Source organism: Dendrobates tinctorius, unplaced genomic scaffold, assembly GCF_039654945.1.
Source record: "Dendrobates tinctorius isolate UK_male_01 unplaced genomic scaffold, ASM3965494v1 ptg000060l, whole genome shotgun sequence".
Taxonomy (NCBI): Eukaryota; Metazoa; Chordata; class Amphibia; order Anura; family Dendrobatidae; genus Dendrobates; species Dendrobates tinctorius.
Window position 1 is genome coordinate 55368573 of NW_027361728.1, and position 21741 is coordinate 55390313.

Here is a 21741-nt window from a genome sequence, read left to right on the forward strand (position 1 = left end):
CCCTTCTACGTGGTATTATTCGATCAGTATGTGGTGGTAATATGTGGTCTGGTCATGATGTGGCGGTATTTGTTCCATGTATGTGGTATTCAGTCACTAATTGGTGGCAATATATGGTGTGGCAGTATTTGTTCCTTGTATGTGGTATTCGATCACTATGTGGTGGTAATATATGGACTGGTCATGGTTTGGCGGTATCTTTTCCTTAAGTTGTATGTGGTATTATTCGATCGGTATGTGGTGGTAATATGTGGTCTAGTCATGATGTGGTGGTATTTGTTCCTTGTATGTGGTATTCAGTCACTGTTTGGTGGCAATATATGGTGTGGCGGTAGTTGTTCCTTCTACGTATTATTCGATCCCTATGTGGTGGTAATATGTGGTCTGGTCATGGTGTGGCAGTATTTATCCCCTGTATGTGGTAGTATTTGGTCACAATATGGTCTGGTCATGGTGTGGCAGTATTTGTACCTCGTATATCGTATTATTGTTCATTTTAAAAAATGTTTGTGACGCATTCCCATAAAGAAAAAATAATACAAAATATACCTAAAAAGAGTATTGGATATTTTAAGAAATGTTTAATAGGATAGAGTAGGCCCAGCCAGAAGTCTATCTTGTTGTGGTGGCGGCTTAAAATATCTTTTGGCCAGAACAAAAGCTCCAGGCTATGTATGCGATATGGCATTTGATGGGAACTGTTAATGTGTGATTGGTGAGGACGTGGTGCAGAAGTGGAATTTTCCAAAAGTGGGTGGTGGGACTGTTCATGGGAAGTAGGAGGAGCTGGGTTGGAGCCTGGGCGGAGTCTCAAAGGGTCCCAAAAATTTTTCCAGTACAGGCCCCTAAAATGCATGCTATAATGTCTCTCCTTCCTGGGCCCTATGCTATAATGTCCCCCATCCTGGGCCCTGTGCTATAATGTCCTCCATCCTGGAAACCTTCCTGGTATATCCCCCCCTTCATGGGTCCTATGCTATAATGTCCTCCATCCTGGGCACCTTCCTGGTATATCTCACATCCTGGGCCCTATGCTATAATGTCCTCCATCCTGGGCATCTTCTTGATATAATGTCCCCCATCCTGGGCCCTATGCTATAATGTCCTCCATCCTGGGCACCTTCTTGGTATAATGTTCACCATTCTGGGCACTATGCTATAATGTCCTCCATCCTGGGCACCTTCCTGATATAATGTCCCCCATTCTGGGCCCTATGCTATAATGTCTCCCATCCTGGGCCCTATGCTATAATGTCCTCCATGCTGGGCATCTTCCTGATATAATGTCCCCCATCCTGGGCCCTATGCTATAATGTCTTCCATCCTGGGCACCTTCCTGGTATAATGTCTTCCATCCTGGGCCCAATTCTATAATGTCCTCCATCCTGGGCCCTATGCTATAATGTCCCCCATCCTGGGCCCTATGCTATAATGTCCTCCATCCTGGGCATCTTCCTGATATAATGTCCCCCATCCTGGGCCCTATGCTATAATGTCCTCCATCCTGGGCACCTTCTTGGTATAATGTTCACCATTCTGGGCACTATGCTATAATGTCCTCCATCCTGGGCACCTTATTGGTATAATGTCCACCACCCTGGGCACTATGCTATAATGTCCTCCATCCTGGGCATCTTCCTGATATAATGTCCCCCATTCTGGGCCCTATGCTATAGTGTCCTCCATCCTGGGCACCTTCCTGGTATAATGTCATCCATCCTGGGCCCTATGCTATAATGTTCTCCATCCTGGGCACCTTCCTGGTATGATGTCCTTAATCCTGGGCCCTCTTCTATAATGTCCTCCATCCTGGGCCCTATGCTATAATATCCTCCATCCTGGGCACCTTCCTGGTATAATGTCCCCCATCCTGGGCCCTATGCTACAATGTCCTCCATCCTTGGCACCTTCTTGGTATAATGTCCACCATCCTGGGCACTATGCTATAATGTCCCCCATCCTGGGCCCTATGCTATAATGTCCTCCATCCTGGGCACCTTCCTGGTATAATGTCCCCCATCCTGGGCCCTATGCTACAATGTCCTCCATCCTGGGCACCTTCTTGGTATAATGTCCACCATCCTGGGCACTATGCTATAATGTCCTCCATCCTGGGCATCTTCCTGATATAATGTCCCCCATTCTAGGCCCTATGCTATAATGTCCTCCATCCTAGGCACCTTCCTGGTATAATGGCCCCCATCCTGGGCCCTATGCTATAATGTCCTCCATCCTGGGCACCTTCCTGGTATAATGTCCTCCATCCTGGGCCCTATGATAAAATGTCCTCCATCCTGGGCCCTATGCTATAATGTTCTCCATCCTGGGCACCTTCCTGGTATGATGTCCTGAATCCTGGGCCCTCTTCTATAATGTCCTCCATCCTGGGCCCTATGCTATAATGTCCTCCATCCTGGGCACCTTCCTGATATAATGTCCTCCATCCTGGGCCCTATGCTACAATGTCCTCCATCCTTGGCACCTTCTTGGTATAATGTCCACCATCCTGGGCCCTATGCTATAATGTCCTCCATCCTGGGCACCTTCCTGATATAATGTCCTCCATCCTGGGCCCTATGCTATAATGTCCTCCGTCCTGGGCACCTTCCTGGTATAATGTCCTCCATCCTGGGCCCTATGCTATAAAGTCCTCCATCCTGGGCACCTTCAGTCTTCTCTATCACATTTTAAAAAGAAACAAATGATTATACTCGCCTTCCCCTGCTCCCATAGCAGGCGGCGTCCTGTTTGTTGTCGGAAGCGGACTTCAAGGTGTTGGCACAGGCAGCACATGACGTCACTACCCTGTGACGCGTATCGCTGGCAAGCCGACGTCAGCTGCAGTCCTCTGATTGGCTGTTGTCGTGTATTGTAACGCAGGGACACGGCGGGTCTCTGCACCGCAATACCTTTCAGCTGAGTGTGCATCCGAGGACGGCGCACATCCAGGTGAGCTTGGGGTTGGCGGCCCCCTCCCACATGGTCCTGTCTGACGTGCCAGGTGCCAGGTTCTTCAGGAGGTCCTTTAGCCTTTTGTAGCTTTAGGTCACTCTCTTCTGCACCCTTAGCTGCTTAGATGTGTTCTCATACATTGTCCCCTCCCGTTTGGAAGTTGTATCTTTGGAGCTCAGGCCCCGGACAGTGGAGCCAGGTGTCTCTCCAGCAGAGTCTCCATCTTGTAGATGTTGTGGCTGGGGCTCTCGCCGGAGGTGCCGCTCTGCCGGAGCTCGGGCTTCCCGCTGCCGACAGTCCCAGCGGCAGAGCAGCCCCCTCCCCTCTGATAATATCTGTCCCTCCTCGCTTGCAGTGTTGCTGCTCGTGGTGGACTGTACCATCTGCTCACTGCAATGTAGGGGGGAGCTTTTCCTTGAGGCTGTTTGCCAGCGCTCCTCGCTGGGGTATGGTCTCCTCACAGCAAAAGAAACATCCCTGAATAATACAGATGCGGCTGACAGTAATAAATGTGAAGCAGGTCTATCTCACCGAGAAGTCACAAATGACTGAAGTGCAGCACGCCCCCTCCGTACGGGTGTGGAAGAGTCCTGTGGGGGAGCCGCACACAACAGCCGGTGTCTGCACCTTATGACAGCGCTGCAAGGTGCTGAAGGGACAGAAGCCGGAGAGTCCGGGCTGCAGCATCATCCCGCGCCCAGCAGCCGCTGAGGAGAAGCCTGGGCCGCCCTCCTGCCCATGCCCAGCTGCTGCCACTCACTGGGCCCCTTTGTCCGAGGTGCCGGGGTCACACTGCCATGCACTGATTGCCCTCCTCCCAGGACATAAATGATAGAGGATACCATGACTCTGCTGTCTCTGCTGGGGAGGATCATGCGCTACTTCTTGCTCAGACCGGAGACCCTGTTCCTGCTGTGCATCAGCCTGGCGCTCTGGAGCTACTTCTTCCACACTGATGAGGTCAAGACCATCGTGAAGTCCAGCCGGGACGCCGTGCAGATGGTGAAGGGGAAGGTGGCCGAGATCATGCAGAATGACCGGCTCGGAGGACTGGACGTCCTGGAGGCAGAGTTCTCCAAGACCTGGGACTTCAAGAGTAACAATGTGGCCGTGTACTCCATCCAGGGCCGGAGGGATCACATGGAGGACCGCTTCGAGATCATCACCGACCTGCTCAACAAGAGCCACCCGTCCATCTTCGGCATCTTCGATGGTCACGGAGGAGAGGTAGGTAGAACAAGGAGGTCCTCCACATGTCCATGACTACATGCCCATGGCTCTGAGAATGTGCTACTTGCCCACAACTACATGCCCATGACTGAGGATGTCCCACATGCCCACAACTTCAAGCCCATGTCCCTGAGAATGTGCCACCTGCTCAAAACTACATGCCCATGACTGAGGATGTCCCACATGCCCACAACTACATGCCCATGTCTGTGAGAATGTGCCACCTCCTCACAACTACATGCCCATAACTATGGATGTCCCACATGCCCACGACTACTTGTTCATGGCTCTGATAATGTGCCACTTGCTCATAACTACATACCCATAACTATGGATGTCCTACATGCACACAACTACATGCCTATGATTGAGGATGTCCCACCTGCCCACATCTTCATGCCTATGATTCAGGGTGTCCCATATGCCATCAACTACATGCCCCTGATTGAGGATGTCCCACATGCCTACAACTACATGCCCATGTCTCTGAGAATGTGCCACCTGCTCACAATTACATGCCCATGATTGAGGATGTCCCACCTGCTCCTAATTACATTCTTATGATTGAGAATGTCCTACATGCACACGACTACATGCCATGACTGAGGATGTCTCACATGCCCATGTCTACATGCCCATGACTCTGAAAATATACCACATACCCATGACTACATGTTCAATATGCCCATGACTGATGTCGTCTCACTTGATCATAGCTACGTTCCTGCGACTGAGGATGTCACATATCCACATGACTGTGAAAATGTACCACACACCTATGTCACGGAGTATGTGCCACCAGCTCGCAACTATATTTCTGTGAAGGAGGATGTCCCATATGCCCACAACGACATGTCTATGACTCTGAGGATATCTCACATGCACAGAAACTCATGCCCATGACTACATGCATCACATGCTCATGACTCTGAAGATGTCCAACCTTTTCACAACTACATATCTATGACAGAGGATGTCCCACTAGGCCACAACTACATGCCCATGACTCGCATGACTATAACTGAGGATGTCCCACCTGCCAATATCTCTGGAACAGCATGGGATCTGAGACTGTGTTATTAGATGTCTAGAAACAGTCACCCTAGAAATTTGTAGGGTGCATAACTATAACATGGGTGGTAAGATATTGGGGTTACAATGTGGTACCCTGCACTGGGATAAAAGCCAGAGATCTGTGAGGACTGTTAGATCACTGTGCCCTTTTATGACGTAATGTGCTATAGTCCAGAATGACATCCAGGACAGGCCAGATAAATCAACAAAATGCTCCATTTATTAGAAATCTACCACAAGCTCTGAAGGTCGTCTTTGTGGTTAGAAGCAGCTATTATTAGGCAGTCACAAGTAACTGAATGGTTCTGATTTATCATTACTGTACTAAAGTTAGACTAGACCGGCAAAAATACCGATATTTGGGCTACCTGGCTATTGATGTTATTCACTTTTATTAGCCACCTCTTGGTTGTCTATCTACTACTTTGTAAATAGTGCATAGGTCAGCCTTGTTTTATGTATGCCATGTTTACCTTCAGAAACGGTCAAGTGACAGGTAAAAATTGTCTAAGACACATCATAACTTAGGGACAAATATAATACTTCAGGTTTTTTGTGCAAATTTATGCAAATTATTTCTTTGTAATTGCTTCCAATTCGTTTAATGAAGCAACACACCAAGAACAGGTGGGCATGTAATGGTCCTAACAAGTAGACATGTAATGGTCCTAACAGGTAGACATGTAATGATCCTAACAGGTCGACATGTAATGATCCTAACAGGTAGACGTATAATGGGCCTAACAGGTCGACATGTAATGGTCCTAACAGGTAGACGTATAATGGGCCTAACAGGTCGACATGTATTGGTCCTAACAGGTCGACATGTAATGGTTCGAACAGGTAGACATGTAATGGTCCTAACAGGTAGACGTATAATGGGCCTAACAGGTCGACATGTATTGGTCCTAACAGGTCGACATGTATTGGTCCGAACAGGTAGATGTGTAATGGGCCTAACAGTTAGACGTGTAATGGTCCTAACAGGTAGACGTGTAATGGTCCTAACAGGTAGACGTGTAATGGTCCTAACAGGTAGACGTGTAATGGTCCTAACAGGTGGACGTATAATGGTCCTAACAGGTGGACGTGTAATGGTCCTAACAAGTAGACATGTAATGGTCCTAACAGGTAGATATGTAATGGTCCTCACAGGTAGACGTGTAATGGTCCTAACAGGTAGACGTGTAATGGTCCTAACAGGTAGATATGTAATGGTCCTAACAGGTAGACGTGTAATGTTCCTAACAGGTAGACATATAATGGTCCTCAGGTAGACATGTAATGGTCCTAACAGGTAGACGTATAATGGGCCTAACAGGTCGACATGTATTGGTCCTAACAGGTAGATGTGTAATGGGCCTAACAGTTAGACGTGTAATGGTACTAACAGGTAGACGTGTAATGGTCCTAACAGGTAGACGTGTAATGGTCCTAACAGGTAGACGTGTAATGGTCCTAACAGGTAGACGTGTAATGGTCCTAACAGGTAGACGTGTAATGGTCCTAACAGGTAGACGTATAATGGTCCTAACAGGTAGACGTGTAATGGTCCTAACAGGTAGACGTGTAATGGTCCTAACAGGTAGACGTGTAATGGTCCTAACAGGTAGACGTGTAATGATCCTAACAGGTGGACGTATAATGGTCCTAACAGGTAGACGTGTAATGGTCCTAACAAGTAGACATGTAATGGTCCTCACAGGTAGATATGTAATGGTCCTCACAGGTAGACGTGTAATGGTCCTAACAGGTAGACGTGTAATGGTCCTAACAGGTAGATATGTAATGGTCCTAACATGTAGACGTGTAATGTTCCTAACAGGTAGACATATAATGGTCCTCAGGTAGACATGTAATGGTCCTAACAGGTAGATATGTAATGGTCCTAACAGGTCGACGTGTAATGGTTCTAACAGGTAGATGTGTAATGGTCCGAACAGGTAGATGTGTTATGGCCCTAACGGTCTACTTCAATAGTTTTCACAATTATTTTTTCCAAAATGTGATATAGGCTGTGAAAAAACTAAAGGAAAACAACACACTGACCAAAAATGAGACTCTGGTTTGGATATACCGTATATTTACAAAGTGTAGAAATTGTCTTCTGATGCCCCAATATTTGCCTTTGTTTAGACAATAGTAATGGCCGATGTGTCCATATGATGTGCGGTTATTTACATGATGGCAACAAGTTCATGGAACTGCTAATATTTTAATGCCCACTAGGATATCGGGGTTTCCCTGGTTGCTGCCATTCTTGAGAATGTCATGACTTTCATGGGGTGGGCTCCATAGCGAGAGTGGGATGTAGCCTGTGCTGTATAGATGACCAGAACATTTCTTTCCAGAGGATCATGCAACACGATTACCATCACTACTTGGCAACATTTCATTCACATCCTTTTCTTTATTTTCAAATCAGAGATGTTTTACATGGGGGATTTCATTGTATATTTTTCTCTAAAATCTGCCCATAAGTCGCCGTCGTTAATGTTTCATACAGCTGGCCTGTGGAATTTTAGGTTAGGGTATGTTACAGAAGAAGAAAGTTACGCGCCACTTATCGGAGCCGTTCATGCTTCCACGCCGCAGCAGCTAGCCACACACGTATTACCCCGTGGCTAATCCACGTGTGGAATTGTAGCAATTGAAACTACAGAGCAGAAACCCGAGGGTCAGCTGTGGATCCACTACAAACAAAAGCATCCAGCCCCACATATAAATGGCCATTAGCCCCGTGGTCAAACAACGATGGTATTGTCGATTGTCTGACTTTCATGGGTTTTATCACAGGCGACTTTGTCTTCTTTTATAGTGAATCACTTTATGAATTCTTATTACAAAAGACACCTGAAATCATCTCACTAAGCTATAAATTATCCATTGTTCTGTGAACGTATCACAATAGTTCTGCTGGGTAGAGGGCGACTAAATCCATGATTTCATAGATGTCAGGCATTGCGGTGTGTCATTTCCAATGCGCCATTGTTTCCCAGGGCTGTAGACTCACTTATACGGAACAGTGAGCCGCAATTATTACTAGCGGGACGTCTCTGTAGATAAGTAAGATCTTCTACCCGCTCATCACTGAATGCAAAGATAGGACGAAGACAAGCTGCATATGAGGCTTGGTGCTGGAAATTTGTCAGGTCACAGGTATTTATAGTGAAGAGCTGGTTCATGGATCACTGGGATTAGATGGTTGTGGATCGTATGGGAAGCGCTCATTCTTGTTTTTTGTAGTATGACAGCTCTACATTGAGCTTGAGCGTCGTGTGATTTCTTCAAGGTTAATCATTAGCACTAAAAAAAATTGGGACTAAAAGGAACAAGCCATGGGACAGCCATATGGCTCATTAATCCCTAGATGTTTTTTCACTTTCTCTGCACCAGTGTACACGATGAGATAATATTACTTTACATACGCACTCTTTAAAAATAATTTGTCAGCAGGTTTTTGCTATTTAGAACAGTGTTATGCTGCCATAAATATCAAAAATCTTCTGACAGATTCCATTACATTATGTAGGGGCAGAGAACCTGATTCCAGGGATGTGTCACTTGCTCGGCAGCTTGCTGTAGTTTCAGTACAATCAGTGTTTTATCAGAAGGATTATCAATACAGGACAAGGTGTCCAGCTAATGTCTAACCACTCCCCTATCACTTATTGGCAGATTGCTGGCAATGTACTGAAGTGGGCGGGGTTATACACAGCTCAGCATTCACAGCACTGCTACATGTACAGCAGAAAAAACAGGGATTCTATCAAAACTGCACCAAGCAGCCCAGTAAGTGATATCACTGCAATAAGGGTTTATGCCCCAACATGATGCTGCTCTCAGATCCCATAGCAGAAACCTGCTGACTGATTCCCTTTTGAAAGTTTTCAATTTAAAGTGAACATTGAATTATTAGTTCATACGACAACCCAAAGTTGCATTAGAAATGGCGTTCTAGAGAGGCAGTGGTCTTCTCAAAGGTGGCCTGTATGAATAGTATCTGTTTATAGGAAAGCCGGTGTAGATGAAGGCATGAAATCATACGACAGGTCAATCAATAACGATATGTAATCTTACAAACTTCAAGAAAAAATAGTTTCTGTTCCTTCTTGGGTCATATTCTTTCTCCAGTGCACAGTCACTTCTGGATTTATCCTTCCGCCTCCTGTCCCTTAGTCCTGATTTCCGCCTTGTATCGTCTGACCATAGGCTGGTGTAGGGTGGACTGTGAGGGACTGTTTATTCATTTCAGATCTTTCAGGTAATTATATTAAATGGCAATAGAGGAGGAATTTCTGCTCCACCATCCGTGGATAGCATAAGAAAGTTGTTTTATTGAAGTTCCATTTAAAAAAACAAACAAAAAACAGGGGAACATAAAAACTGTTGCGTTGTGAGTGATCCAACCGCTCTTATTCAGATTTTAAAGGCAACCTGGCAGTAGATTGATGCTGCTTGAACCGCGAGAAGAATCCGATACTGTCCGCATTATTGCAGCTGTCTATGTTTTACTCTGAAATGCTGCGGAGAAAAGCCGGCGAGGATCATGTCTATCGAATGACAAGTCTGCTGTGGGGAGAGACCTTTCAGTTTAGGGGAGTAGGATGAGAAGCCATCGCCAGGGTTCGGCCTCTGACTCGTCTTCCAAGACTCATGATGCCCATAAGGTTTTCGAAAGTATATTTTCTCCGAAACTGCAATGACGCAACCAGTGTCTGATTCGTTCAGGCCAAATCAGTCTACTGCTATTGTGACACTGTAGAACGGGTACGGGAGACCTCCACCAGAGGGCGATAGAGAGGAAAACTCAATAGGGTACGACTAGCGTAAACCCACAGCACTGTAGCGGCCACCACAATGGGACGGAAGGGAAGTCGGCCAAGCCGGGTCGGTAACAGACAGGAGTGCGGTACCAGAGGGGAGAAGCGAATGCGTAGTCAGTAACAAGCCAGAAGGTCAGAGCCGGTCGGGAGCGGAAATACCAAGGACGCTAGACAGTAACACAGGTCAGTGTACAAGCCAGGTCTAAACATAATGGGGTCCAATCACAGGAGAAATGGCTAAGTCAAGGAAGGGTACAGGGAGCGTTTAAACACAGGAAGTCAGGGAAGAGCAAGAGGACAAACCAGGGTGTAACAGGGTTAGCTGCTCAAGCCAGAGACTGGAACTATAACTAACATGGGCTGTCAGCAGTAGCGCAGAGAAATAGCCGACCATGCTCCAAAGAGAGGCAGGGAAAGGTTAACCCACACATGACCATGCCGGGGAAGAGATGGAAGAAGGCAAACCCGGACCTGGATCATGACAACTGCCAGGTTCTCTTTAATATATCTAAAAATATTAAAAGTGAAAAATGTGTAGGGATAACATACAGGTATGAACAAAAAAATAGAAAACTTTAGAAATGAAAAAAATACTTGCTTTGCATTGAGAAAATATTCCGCCAACATTGTTAGATGCCATTAGTTATGTGATTCATAACATCCAGGTATTTTAATACAAACAGTCTAAGTGATTCATGTGATATCAGTGATCGCCGGTTGCAGCGACAACCCGCATTTTAGGCTTCCCTGCACTACTCGCTGACATTTTGTGAGGAGCACAGAGGACACGGTGATTGCTCATACCCCTGCGCCTCTTCTGACATTGGAAATATTTTAGTGCATCCAGTGATTTCACTTTGGAAATTACTTATCAAGGAGAAAGCTGCAGAGTTCCTCATTGATTTATTTTTTGCTGCTGTACTTTGGCATTAGTGCTCTAAATTTCCTTCAGCTGCTGCATGAGATCAGGCGAGATGCCTTCCTGGAAAATCGAGCAGGACATGGCTTTGTGCGTAGTGGAGCTGTGATTGGAGCTATACAAAGCATCTGCACCTACAATAACCAAATCTATTTGCCCGGCCGGCCACCTTGAACTAATTATAACGGGTCATTTTCTTTTTTATTATGATAGGTTTTCCATCTGTGGCTTCTTGGAAAAGCTAAGCTCTCCTGACTAGGAGCATAGTGCACAGTTATAATGGTTAAGGTGATATTTCAACATATTATTACAATGGAGCAGAAGTGCCATTCTACATTTGGGCTCAGACCTACCCTGTGGAGAAGGATATTTGGGTTAGAGCTACAAGGCAGCACGACATGATGATTTGGTGGTGACGGTGTTTGAGGTATAGAACAGTCCTGAGTACTGTGCAGATTTTCCTGCGTGTGGATGAGATTGGTTAGAATCTCCTGCTCCCACGACCAAATAAAATGCTGGATGACTTGTGTATTCCACAAAAATATGAACTGAAGAAGGAGGGAAGAGATTGCGGTTCCTGTCAGTGCTGCCGAGGAGGTCAGTGATCCAGAGGAGGTAGAAGTTTGAGGCTTTATTAAAACTACATGTTTCAGAGTTGATCAGACCCCTTCATCATGTATGCCTCTGAAACGCATAGTTTTAATAAAGCCTCAAACTTCTACCTCCTCTTGATCATTGACATGAGCCACAATCTTTTCCCTTCTTCTTCAGTCTCTAGTTCCGACACCTACGGGTCCTGTAAACAGCGGGCGTACCATCAGCCTTATGGAGGAGCCACCCATATGTTATAGAGTGTTGGGCTTGTCTTGCACAACTTGTACAGGTGAGTGAATTAGCCTCCACTTACCAAATCGTTATTTTTGGTTGATTCATACAAGGAGCACTTTTCTATCCTTTTATCTACAAGACACTGGTGTAGAAATGCAACGCGTTTCGGATCACTTATGATCCTTCATCCTAGCTATCATAAGTGATCCGAAACATATTTCTACACGATTGTCTTGTTCATATTATTGCAGAATACTTAATAAAGCCATCTTGCATTTTATTAGATCATGGAGCTGGATTTTTTAATTTCCTCTTATCACACACAGACCGTGTGATCCGTGCACCCGGTGGGGAGTGAGCTGGACTTCTCACTATTATGGATTCAAATCTCATCCACTTTGCCGCTATTATATTTTGCTGCAGATTTTCCGCCTGCAAATTCGAATGTAAAATCTGCAGCATTTTCTTCGTCCTGTGAGCATGCCCATAAGCTGACGGGTAAAAAGCCCAGGCAGGAGATGGAGAAGGTCTCCTTCAGAGTGGTCCTAGGTCTCTTGGTGAAGCCTTTGCTTTGTCACTCAGTTTTCAGCATGGCTAGCTGTTTCTTTGTATACACTTTGCATTTTTAAGGCTTATGTCAGTTTTTCGCCGAGATTTTGAGTGACTTGAACATTTTTGCATCCATCCACTGCCTGCTTCTTCTCAATAACCTTGTCACAGAGCTGTCATCGATGCCAAGAATCTCGCTCATCAGCAGTAGGACCTTCCAGATACAGGCCTTCATATTAATGTGGCAGCTAAAATCACTGGGCTGTTCCGGAGATGATATATGTGTGTGATAATGAATGATGAGTGATTATGAATTTTATTATTTATCGCTGAATAATCATGCGTAGGTCACTTTGTGTAGATTGGGTTTTAATTTTGACTTTAACCCCATATATGGCACACAAGTCATGGAATTCCTTGTGTTAGGACCCGATGCCACACGTGTACTGCATGGTGAATGCCCAGGCACAGGAACAATTTCTCCGATGCTAGCTGTTTATCCTTTTATATGCCACAGTTAGGAGCAACTCTGGTGTTTCATAGAGGGAAGATGTTTTCAGTCTCTGTGACGTGATTTAGACGATGTATGAAGAGCATGTGGATGTCATCTGTCATACCTTTTATCCTCAGGGAGGAATACGAGGCCCATAAGACCCTCGGGGCCAGCTGACAGTCTCAACAAGGAGAGACGGCATCTCCTTAGGCCTCATCTAATCATCTGTTTTTCACGGCTAGACCACATACCCATTATAATTCATGGGCTCAGTGACGTGTCAGTGTGGTCACAGAATATTCATGGAGACATGTCCATTGCTGCAGCTAAATCCAAATTTACTTTCCCGGTTTTAAACAAGTAAGCCTTGGCGTCAATGTCTTCTTCTTTTTTTTCATTTTTGACCCAGGATCCTGAGCAAAATTTGCATACATATACCATAGAGGTCTGTTATTTACCTGGTAGTATTAGATTAGTGTTCAGGCCATACACATAAGGCTATGTTCACATGTCTGGTAATCATCCATTGGAGCGAATACAACAACAATCTGTTGGCAAGAAAGTGCAGGCACAACTTTTTGGTCCAGCTAATTAAAAAAATAATTTAAATTAATCTTTTTTTTTTTTAACATTGAACTCTGTGTAAAATGGATCAGTTAACTGATCCAGTAAGCAAACAAACGGATCCTTTTGAAATTAAACAAAAACGGACCACTATTTATTGGATCCGTAACGAATGATTACTGCACATGAGAACTTAGCCTTAGTCTAATGTCTTCCTAAGGCTAGTTTCACATTAGCGTTTTTTTGCGCAGCGCATCGTGCGCATAAAAAACGCAAAGAAAAACGCAAAACAAATGTGCGTTTTTTTTTCTTCATGCGCACGCTGATGCGTCAAAATAACGCAGTGTTACTTGCGTTTTACATGCGTTTTTGCATGCGGTTGCGTTTTTTATGCGCATGCGTTTTTAGGTGTGACATTTCACAATAGCAAAATCTTTGACCACCAATGGGTCACCAGTGGGCGTGTTTCATTGGAATGTTTTATAGACCCTGTACTGCTGAATTCATCAGATTTTGCTGCTGTTTCCGGTGTCAAGATGGACTTGCGTCTGGATAATTTCCGCTTCAAGCTGGATCTTGACATTGCGCTGTCTCAGGCGTATGTCTTTTGTTGCCAGCAAGAAAGGGAGAGGGAGAGACAGCAGAGACGGCAGCGGCGTAGGTTTTGGAGGCATCCAATCATCGAACTCCGGCCAAGCCGTGGAGCATATCACACGCTGTACAGCGAGCTACAGGAAAACCCGGAGAAATTTGCTGACTATACACGGATGTCCCAGGAAAGCTTCCTTGACTTGCTGGGTATGGTTGAAGGAAACATCCGGAGAAGGGACACTCAGCTCCGGCGTGCCATTCCTCCCGAAGAAAGGCTCCTTGTCACCTTACGGTATGTATGTTGTTATGTTTGCATAATTTTTTTGGCTTTTTATTTTTTTTTTTTTTTGGTCCAAAAAATTAGGTTTTTTTTGGCTATTGATTTTTAACATTATTTTTGTGAAATTGCTTTTTTGCATAATGGTTTTTCTTCTGGCATGTACTAATCCCAAGCCTTTATAAAATGTTTTTTTGCTATGTTGTATTAAAAAAACATGCAAAATAGTTAGGCCATGTACTTTTTTATTTTCAGTGTTTTTAGTAATACCCAAGACAGAAATATAATTATTTTTTCTTTTTATGTTTGGCAGGTTCCTGGCAACTGGAGAGAGTCTTTCATCCCTGCATTTCCAGTACCGGCTGGGAATCTCAACTTTATCTGGGATTGTTGCCGACACCTGCAGGGCTCTGTGGGATGTTCTGTGTCCGGAGTTTCTGCCATTGCCCACTGCCGAAAAGTGGCTTCAAATATCGGAGAAATTCTGGGCAGTCTGCAATTTCCCGAACTGCCTAGGAGCGGTGGACGGGAAGCACATCCGCATCACAAAACCCGCAAGAAGTGGCTCCGAGTACTACAACTACAAGAAGTACTTTTCCACAGTCCTAATGGCCATTGCGGATGCAGACTGCCGGTTTGTGGCGGTGGACATAGGGGCATTCGGACGGGGCAACGATTCACAGACTTTTAAGAACTCTGATATGGGCTGGAGGTTGTACGGCAACCATTTCAATTTTCCACTGGCACGGCCTCTTCCCCAAACCCAAACTCCACCACTGCCATTTGTAGTGGTTGGGGATGAGGCATTTCAGATGTGCCCAAACCTGCTGAAGCCGTACTCCAGCCGTGACTTGGACCACCGCAAGAAAATTTTCAACTACAGGCTTACGAGGGCTCGCAGGACTGTAGAGTGCGCCTTTGGCATTCTAGTGTCCAGATGGCGAATTCTCAGCACCGCCATCAATCTCAAAATGGAAACAGTTGATGAGGTCGTGAAGGCATGCGTGGTTCTCCACAATTTTGTTATGGCAAAGGAGCGGCCGAACTTTGACATGGATGAGCCTGCTGCCAACCCTTTGCCAGATTTTACTCAGCACCCTCTTCGGTCCTCAGTCGAAGTTGCCCAAATGAGGGACCAATTTGCGGACTACTTTTTATCCGATGTTGGTCGTGTAGCATGGCAGGATCAAATGGTTTAATAGTTTTGTTGTTTGTTAAAAATAAAATACATGGTTTTTTATACCTGTACCCAGTGTACTGTGTCTTAATAAACTCCACTACTCATCTGCCCAGGTTAAATTGAAGAAAGGGAAACCACCATAAAAAAAAAAAAAATATATATATATATAAATATATATATATATATATATATATATATATATATATATAAATATATATAAATATATATATATATATATATATATATATATATATTTATATATATATATATAAATATATATATAAATATATATATTTATATATATATATTTATATATATATTTATATTTATATATATATATATATATATATATATATATAGAAAGTAAAGAAAGGGAAACCACCAAAAAAAAAAAAAAAATTATATATATATATATATATATATATATAAATATATTTATATAAATATATTTATATATATATATATATATATTTAAATATATTTATATAAATATATATATATATAAATATATTTATATATATATATAAATATATATATATATAAATATATATATATATATATATATATATAAATATATATATATATATATATATATTTATATAAATATATATCTATATAAATATATATATATAAATATAAATATATATTTATATAAATATATATTATATATTTATATATTTATATATATATTTATATATATATATTTATATATTTATATTTATATATTTATATATATATATATTTATATATATATATATATATATTTATTTTTATATATATATATATATATATATATATATATATATATAAATTTTTTTTTTTTTTTTTGGTGGTTTCCCTTTCTTTACTTTCTACCGGATGGTCAGCCATCCAACTCTGAAAGGGATACTATATTTCATTTTTGTTTTATTTATATATATATATATATATATATATTTATATATATATATATATATATATATATTTATATATTTATATATATTTATATATATATATATATATATATATATATATATATATTTATTTTTATATATATATATATATATATATATATATATATATATATATAAAATTTTTTTTTTTTTTGGTGGTTTCCCTTTCTTTACTTTCTACCGGATGGTCAGCCATCCAACTCTGAAAGGGATACTATATTTCATTTTTGTTTTATTTATATATATATATATATATATATATATATATATATATATATTTATATATATAAAAAAAAAAAAAAGAAATATAGTATCCCTTTCAGAGTTGGATGGCTGACCATCCGGTATAAAGTAAAGAAAAACAAACCATAGTGTAGGGCGCAGTGTGTGCAGGCGGCGAAAGACACAATAACCAAACATTATTTTGAAAAAAAAATATAACATTTATTTAAATTATTTTTTAGTTGCTGGAAACTGGGGGGTGTGGAGGGATGAGGAACGGCTTTGGGTGGAGTAAGGGGTTCTAGGGGAAGGAGGAACCAAAGAAGTGGGGGAAGGGAGCTGAGGCAAGGAAAGTTGTGAAGTGGGAGGTGAGGGAGGAGGGAGGGTAAGAGTCCTCCTCTTTGTTTTTTTAGGACGGTGGCCCGTCGTCTTCCTGCTGTCCTCGCTTGAGCCTGAGGACTGGCTAGACCCCGGGGACCGCCTTGAGCCTCTGGACCGCCTTGAGCCTCTGGACTGCCTTGAGCCTCTGGAACGCCTGGAGGCTGGGGACTGGCTGGAGCTGGGGGACCGCCTGGCACTTGTTGACCGCCTGCCAGGATATTGTTCCAGCTGTGGCATGCTGGAGGTGGTGGATGTCCTGGCAGGGGCCGTAAATATTGAATGCGGGTCCCCCAGCTGATGCTGCTCCGAGGTGGTGGTGGTGGTGGTGGTGGTGGCGGTCCATGCAGGCGTGGTGGCTGTGGCGGTCCATACCGGGGTGGTCCTCCCGCTGGTGGTGGTGGTTGCGGCGCTCAAGGCAGGGGTGGTGACGACGGGCCATCCAGTGGTGGTGGCGGCAGCAGTGGTGGGCCAGGCAGGAGCAGCGCTTGGCATGGTGTTGGCGGGTAAGTGTCCAGCTGCACTCGGACTTGGGGCGGTATATTGGTGTCCGGCGAGGCTTGGAAGTGTGGTGGCTGTGCAGTGATATGCAGCAGAAGTAGGTAATGCTGTAAAACGAGTCAGTGGTGGCACCGGTGGAAATGCCACCACTGACTGCTGCATAATCCTACTCTGCTGCATAGCCTGCATAAAAGCATTGTTGCAGGCCTGCATGACAGTCAACTGGAGGTCAGGGGTAAGGTGTTCCGCCGTGTCCCGAGCTATTTGGGTATAAAAATGATGCGCTGGTCTGGCGAGGTCGACTTCCAGGCGCTCAAGGCGACCCTCGATAGACTTGTAGCGTTGGTCCAAAAGGAGGAAACCACTCTCAAGTCTATCGGAGAGTGCCTTGAGGCTACTCTGAAAGACCGAGCTCAATTCAACGAACTCGGGCATGAGAGGCCTGTCCAAGGTCCTCTGCCGCTGCTGGCGGGAAGTGCCCGCAAAACCAGTGGCAGAGACCTGGGACAGGGGAACACCTGAGCGACCAGCTTCCTGGTCTCCAGATGACTGTGGTGCAGACCTGCAAGGTGCTTCCTCGCTGATGGATGGCTGGGAGGGGTCCGGGGCAGCTTGATGAAGGACCGCTTCGGGACCAGGTTGCAGGGTGCTGCTCCAGGTGCTGTGAAAAGAAAAGAAAGAAATTACTACCATAAATTAACAATCGCCAACTCCTGTGGAATAGAAAAGCACAGAATAAAACACAATACAACTAGAAAATACTTACGTTCGGGAGGCAAGGACCGGTCTTAAAAATGCCAAGGCACGATGGTATCGGTACTTCGTGCCGGTCCTTGCCGCAGCACCACTGCGAACCTTATTCTCCTGACGGATATCCCTGTTGAAGCGGTCCTTCATCGAGCGCCAACGGGTTCTGACTTTGTTCACTGTGATGAAAAAAAAAAAAAAAAGAAAAAAAGTAAGACTATGCACTGGAGGCTGTGATCATCCAACTGTGTGTGATGATAGAAACTCCATGGAGTTAATAGCATCACACACAGTTGGGTGATCCCGGCCAAGATCACTGCTGCATCACACTGCATTTAAATACTTACGAAAATCCTTGCGGACCCGGGGAGAGGCGTTGTCCCAGCCATCCATCAGCGATGCGGCCACCTCGTTCCAGAGCCGCCGGATCACCACGTTGTCCGAGTGCAGTTGGTGACGGGTGTCCCACAACGGGACTCGCTCCTGGACTAGACGGATGAGCTCGTCGTTGTCCAGGGCGAGGTCCTCCTCCCGCTGTGGAGCCTAGAAAAGAAAGACAAACATTAATCTTTGAAAGATTTTAAAAAAAAAAATATCGATAACTAGCTGAAGAGCCCGGCGCTGCCCGGGCATAGTAACTAACTGTGGTTAGTTATATAAATTTAAAATTATCCTCCATCCCATAGTCCCGTGCCCATATTCCATCATACATATCCTCCATCCCATAGTCCTGTGCCCATATACCCATCATACATATTCGCCATCTCATATGCCTGTGCCCATATACACATGATACATGTTCGCCATCCCATAGTCCCGTGCCCATATACCATCATACATATCCTCCATCCCATGCCCATATACCCATCATATATATCCTCCATCCCATAGTCCCGTGCCCATATTCCATCATACATATCCTCCATCCCATAGTCCTGTGCCCATATACCCATCATACATATTCGCCATCTCATATGCCTGTGCCCATATACACATGATACATGTTCGCCATCCCATAGTCCCGTGCCCATATACCATCATACATATCCTCTATCCCATGCCCATATACCCATCATATATATCCTCCATCCCATAGTCCCGTGCCCATATACCATCATACATATCCTCTATCCCATGCCCATATACCCATCATATATATCCTCCATCCCATAGTCCCGTGCCCATATACCCAAACAAACAAACATACACACACACACACACAAACACACACACACACACACTTTGAGCCCTAGATATTGATAAACAATCCATGAAAAAATTATTTGTTTTAAATGGAAATAAATGGAAAAAAAACAACAAACATCGAAAAAAACAACCATGAAAATTTAAAAAAAAAAAACTAAAAAATACCAAAAAAAAAAAAAAAACCAGACTAGAAAATAAGTAAAAAAAAAAAAAAAACAGTCCGTCTGTACTTACATCACGTCTACCCGCCCGCACTTGGCCTTGCTGCTCCTGCCGTTCCTCCGGTGGTGGTGGCGTGATGGAGGATGAGCTCTGAAAATTAAACCAAAAAAATTAATCACATGTGTTTATTTTTTCAAATCCATACGGAAGCATAGTACTCACTTCTTCTGCCTCTTGCCCTGTCCCGGGGACATATTCTTCACCAGATGAAGACATGCTGCAATAAAAAAAAAAAGAGACATAAGTACATAGAAATGTATTGAAATTTCAGCCAGACATTAGGTTTTTCATACTTACATTGGTGCAGCTTGTGCTGTGTGTCCACTAGTGAGCAATCCTTAAAGTATTGTGGAATCCCAGTGCCCACACCATTTTATCACCTTGGTTCAATTTTTTTTTTTTACTGTCTAGACCAAATTTCAGTCATGTTTATGTAAAAAACGCATGCGCATAAAAACGCAAGACCATGCGCAAGTATTGCGCTCCCATAGGCTCCAATGTGGTGTTTTTGCGCATTCCGTGCGCATGCGTTGTTTTAACGAGACAGGGCGGAACCAAAAATGCAACATGTTGCGTCTGACGCGCCTGGCGCAAAAGACAAAAAAACGAAAGCGCAAATATGCGCAAGACCATGCGCACATCATGTAAAATATAGGTGCGCAGTGCGCATGCGCACTGGTGCGCCCGATGCGCTGCGCACAAAAGCGCTAATGTGAAACCAGCCTAACTCATCAACATTGGCAGAGAAGCCCACAGTCTAATGTGGATGGGGGCTTCTACAAATGTCTGATGTCAGACCGCTGATCATTTTGTTCACACTGAGGTAATCTGACATCCGTGGAATCTGGCAACAACTCTCCCATAGAGATCACAGGAGCCCCCAGCTGCTGTCTATGGAAGGAGAGCTGCAGGGGGAGAGATCTGCAGGGAGTGAGAGCTGCAGGGGGAGAGAGCTGCAGAGAGAGAGAGCTGCAGGGAGTGAGAGCTGCAGGGAGTGAGAGCTGCAGGGGGAGAGAGCTGCAGGAAGACAGAGCTGCAGGGAGTGAGAGCTGCAGGGGGAGAGAGCTGCAGGGGGAGAGAGCTGCAGGGGGAGAGAGCTGCAGGGGGAGAGAGCTGAATATGAGGAAAAAACAAACGACCAAAAATCTCACAAAAGGATATGATAATATAAAGTATAATTTATTAAACAATCAATAAGACCAGAGCATGTGAAAAACACAGTGACATGGGAAATCCAAGTCTGCTTGTGCATGCAGAAAACACCAAAGGAAAACATGTAGCGGGAGGGGGAAAGAAAGGAGTATAAAGCACATATGTAGTGCCTGTCAGCAAAGATAAATGTAATTATACTTGCTCGTAGCAAAATTGCACATCCCCCAATAGGCCTCATAGAGTCCACATCACCAGACATGTATCCATAATGGATAGTAAAATGTAATGAGAATATAAAGTGTTAAAGTCATACCTGGTAAGGATAAGAGGCAACCCGCCTGGTGTGTGTCCCCCCCAAGGGGGAGAGAGCTGCAGAGAGAGAGCTGCAGGAGGACAGAGCTGCAGGAGGACAGAGCTGCAGGAGGACAGAGATGCAGGGGGAGAGAGCTGCATGGGGAGAGAGCTGTAGGAGGAGAGAGCTGCAGGGGGAGAGAGCTGCAGGGAGAGAGAGCTGCGGGGGAGAGAGATGCAGGGAGAGAGAGTTGCAGGGAGAGAGAGTTGCAGGAGGAGAGAGCTGCAGGGGGAGAGAGCTGCAGGGAGTGAGAGCTGCGGGGGAGAGAGTTGCAGGGAGAGAGAGTTGCAGGGAGAGAGAGTTGCAGGAGGAGAGAGCTGCAGGGGGAGAGAGCTGCAGGGGGAGAGAGCTGCCGGGGGAGAGAGCTGCAGGGGGAGAGAGCTGCCAGGGGAGAGAGCTGCCGGAGGAGAGAGCTGCAGGGGGAGAGAACTGCAGGAGGAGAGAGCTGCAGTGAGAGAGAGCTGTTGACCCAACAATGTCCCCTTGGCTATCTATAGTATATGGTAGGCTTTGTGTTTTCAGTCATGTTAGTGTCACTTATCCCTG

General features: G+C 44.5%; 1 protein-coding gene across 1 annotated transcript in view; it reads left to right on the forward strand.

Annotated features, from left to right (window-relative positions):
• The first annotated feature begins 3482 nt into the window (after window positions 1-3482).
• Window positions 3483-21741, forward strand: part of PPM1L (protein phosphatase, Mg2+/Mn2+ dependent 1L) — a 286940-nt gene continuing 268681 nt past the window's right edge. Inside the window, exon 1 of the mRNA XM_073578961.1 lies at window positions 3483-4179. Within this exon, the coding sequence (XP_073435062.1) occupies window positions 3781-4179 (399 nt within the window). The 5' untranslated portion in view covers window positions 3483-3780. The remainder of the gene's footprint in view (window positions 4180-21741) is intronic.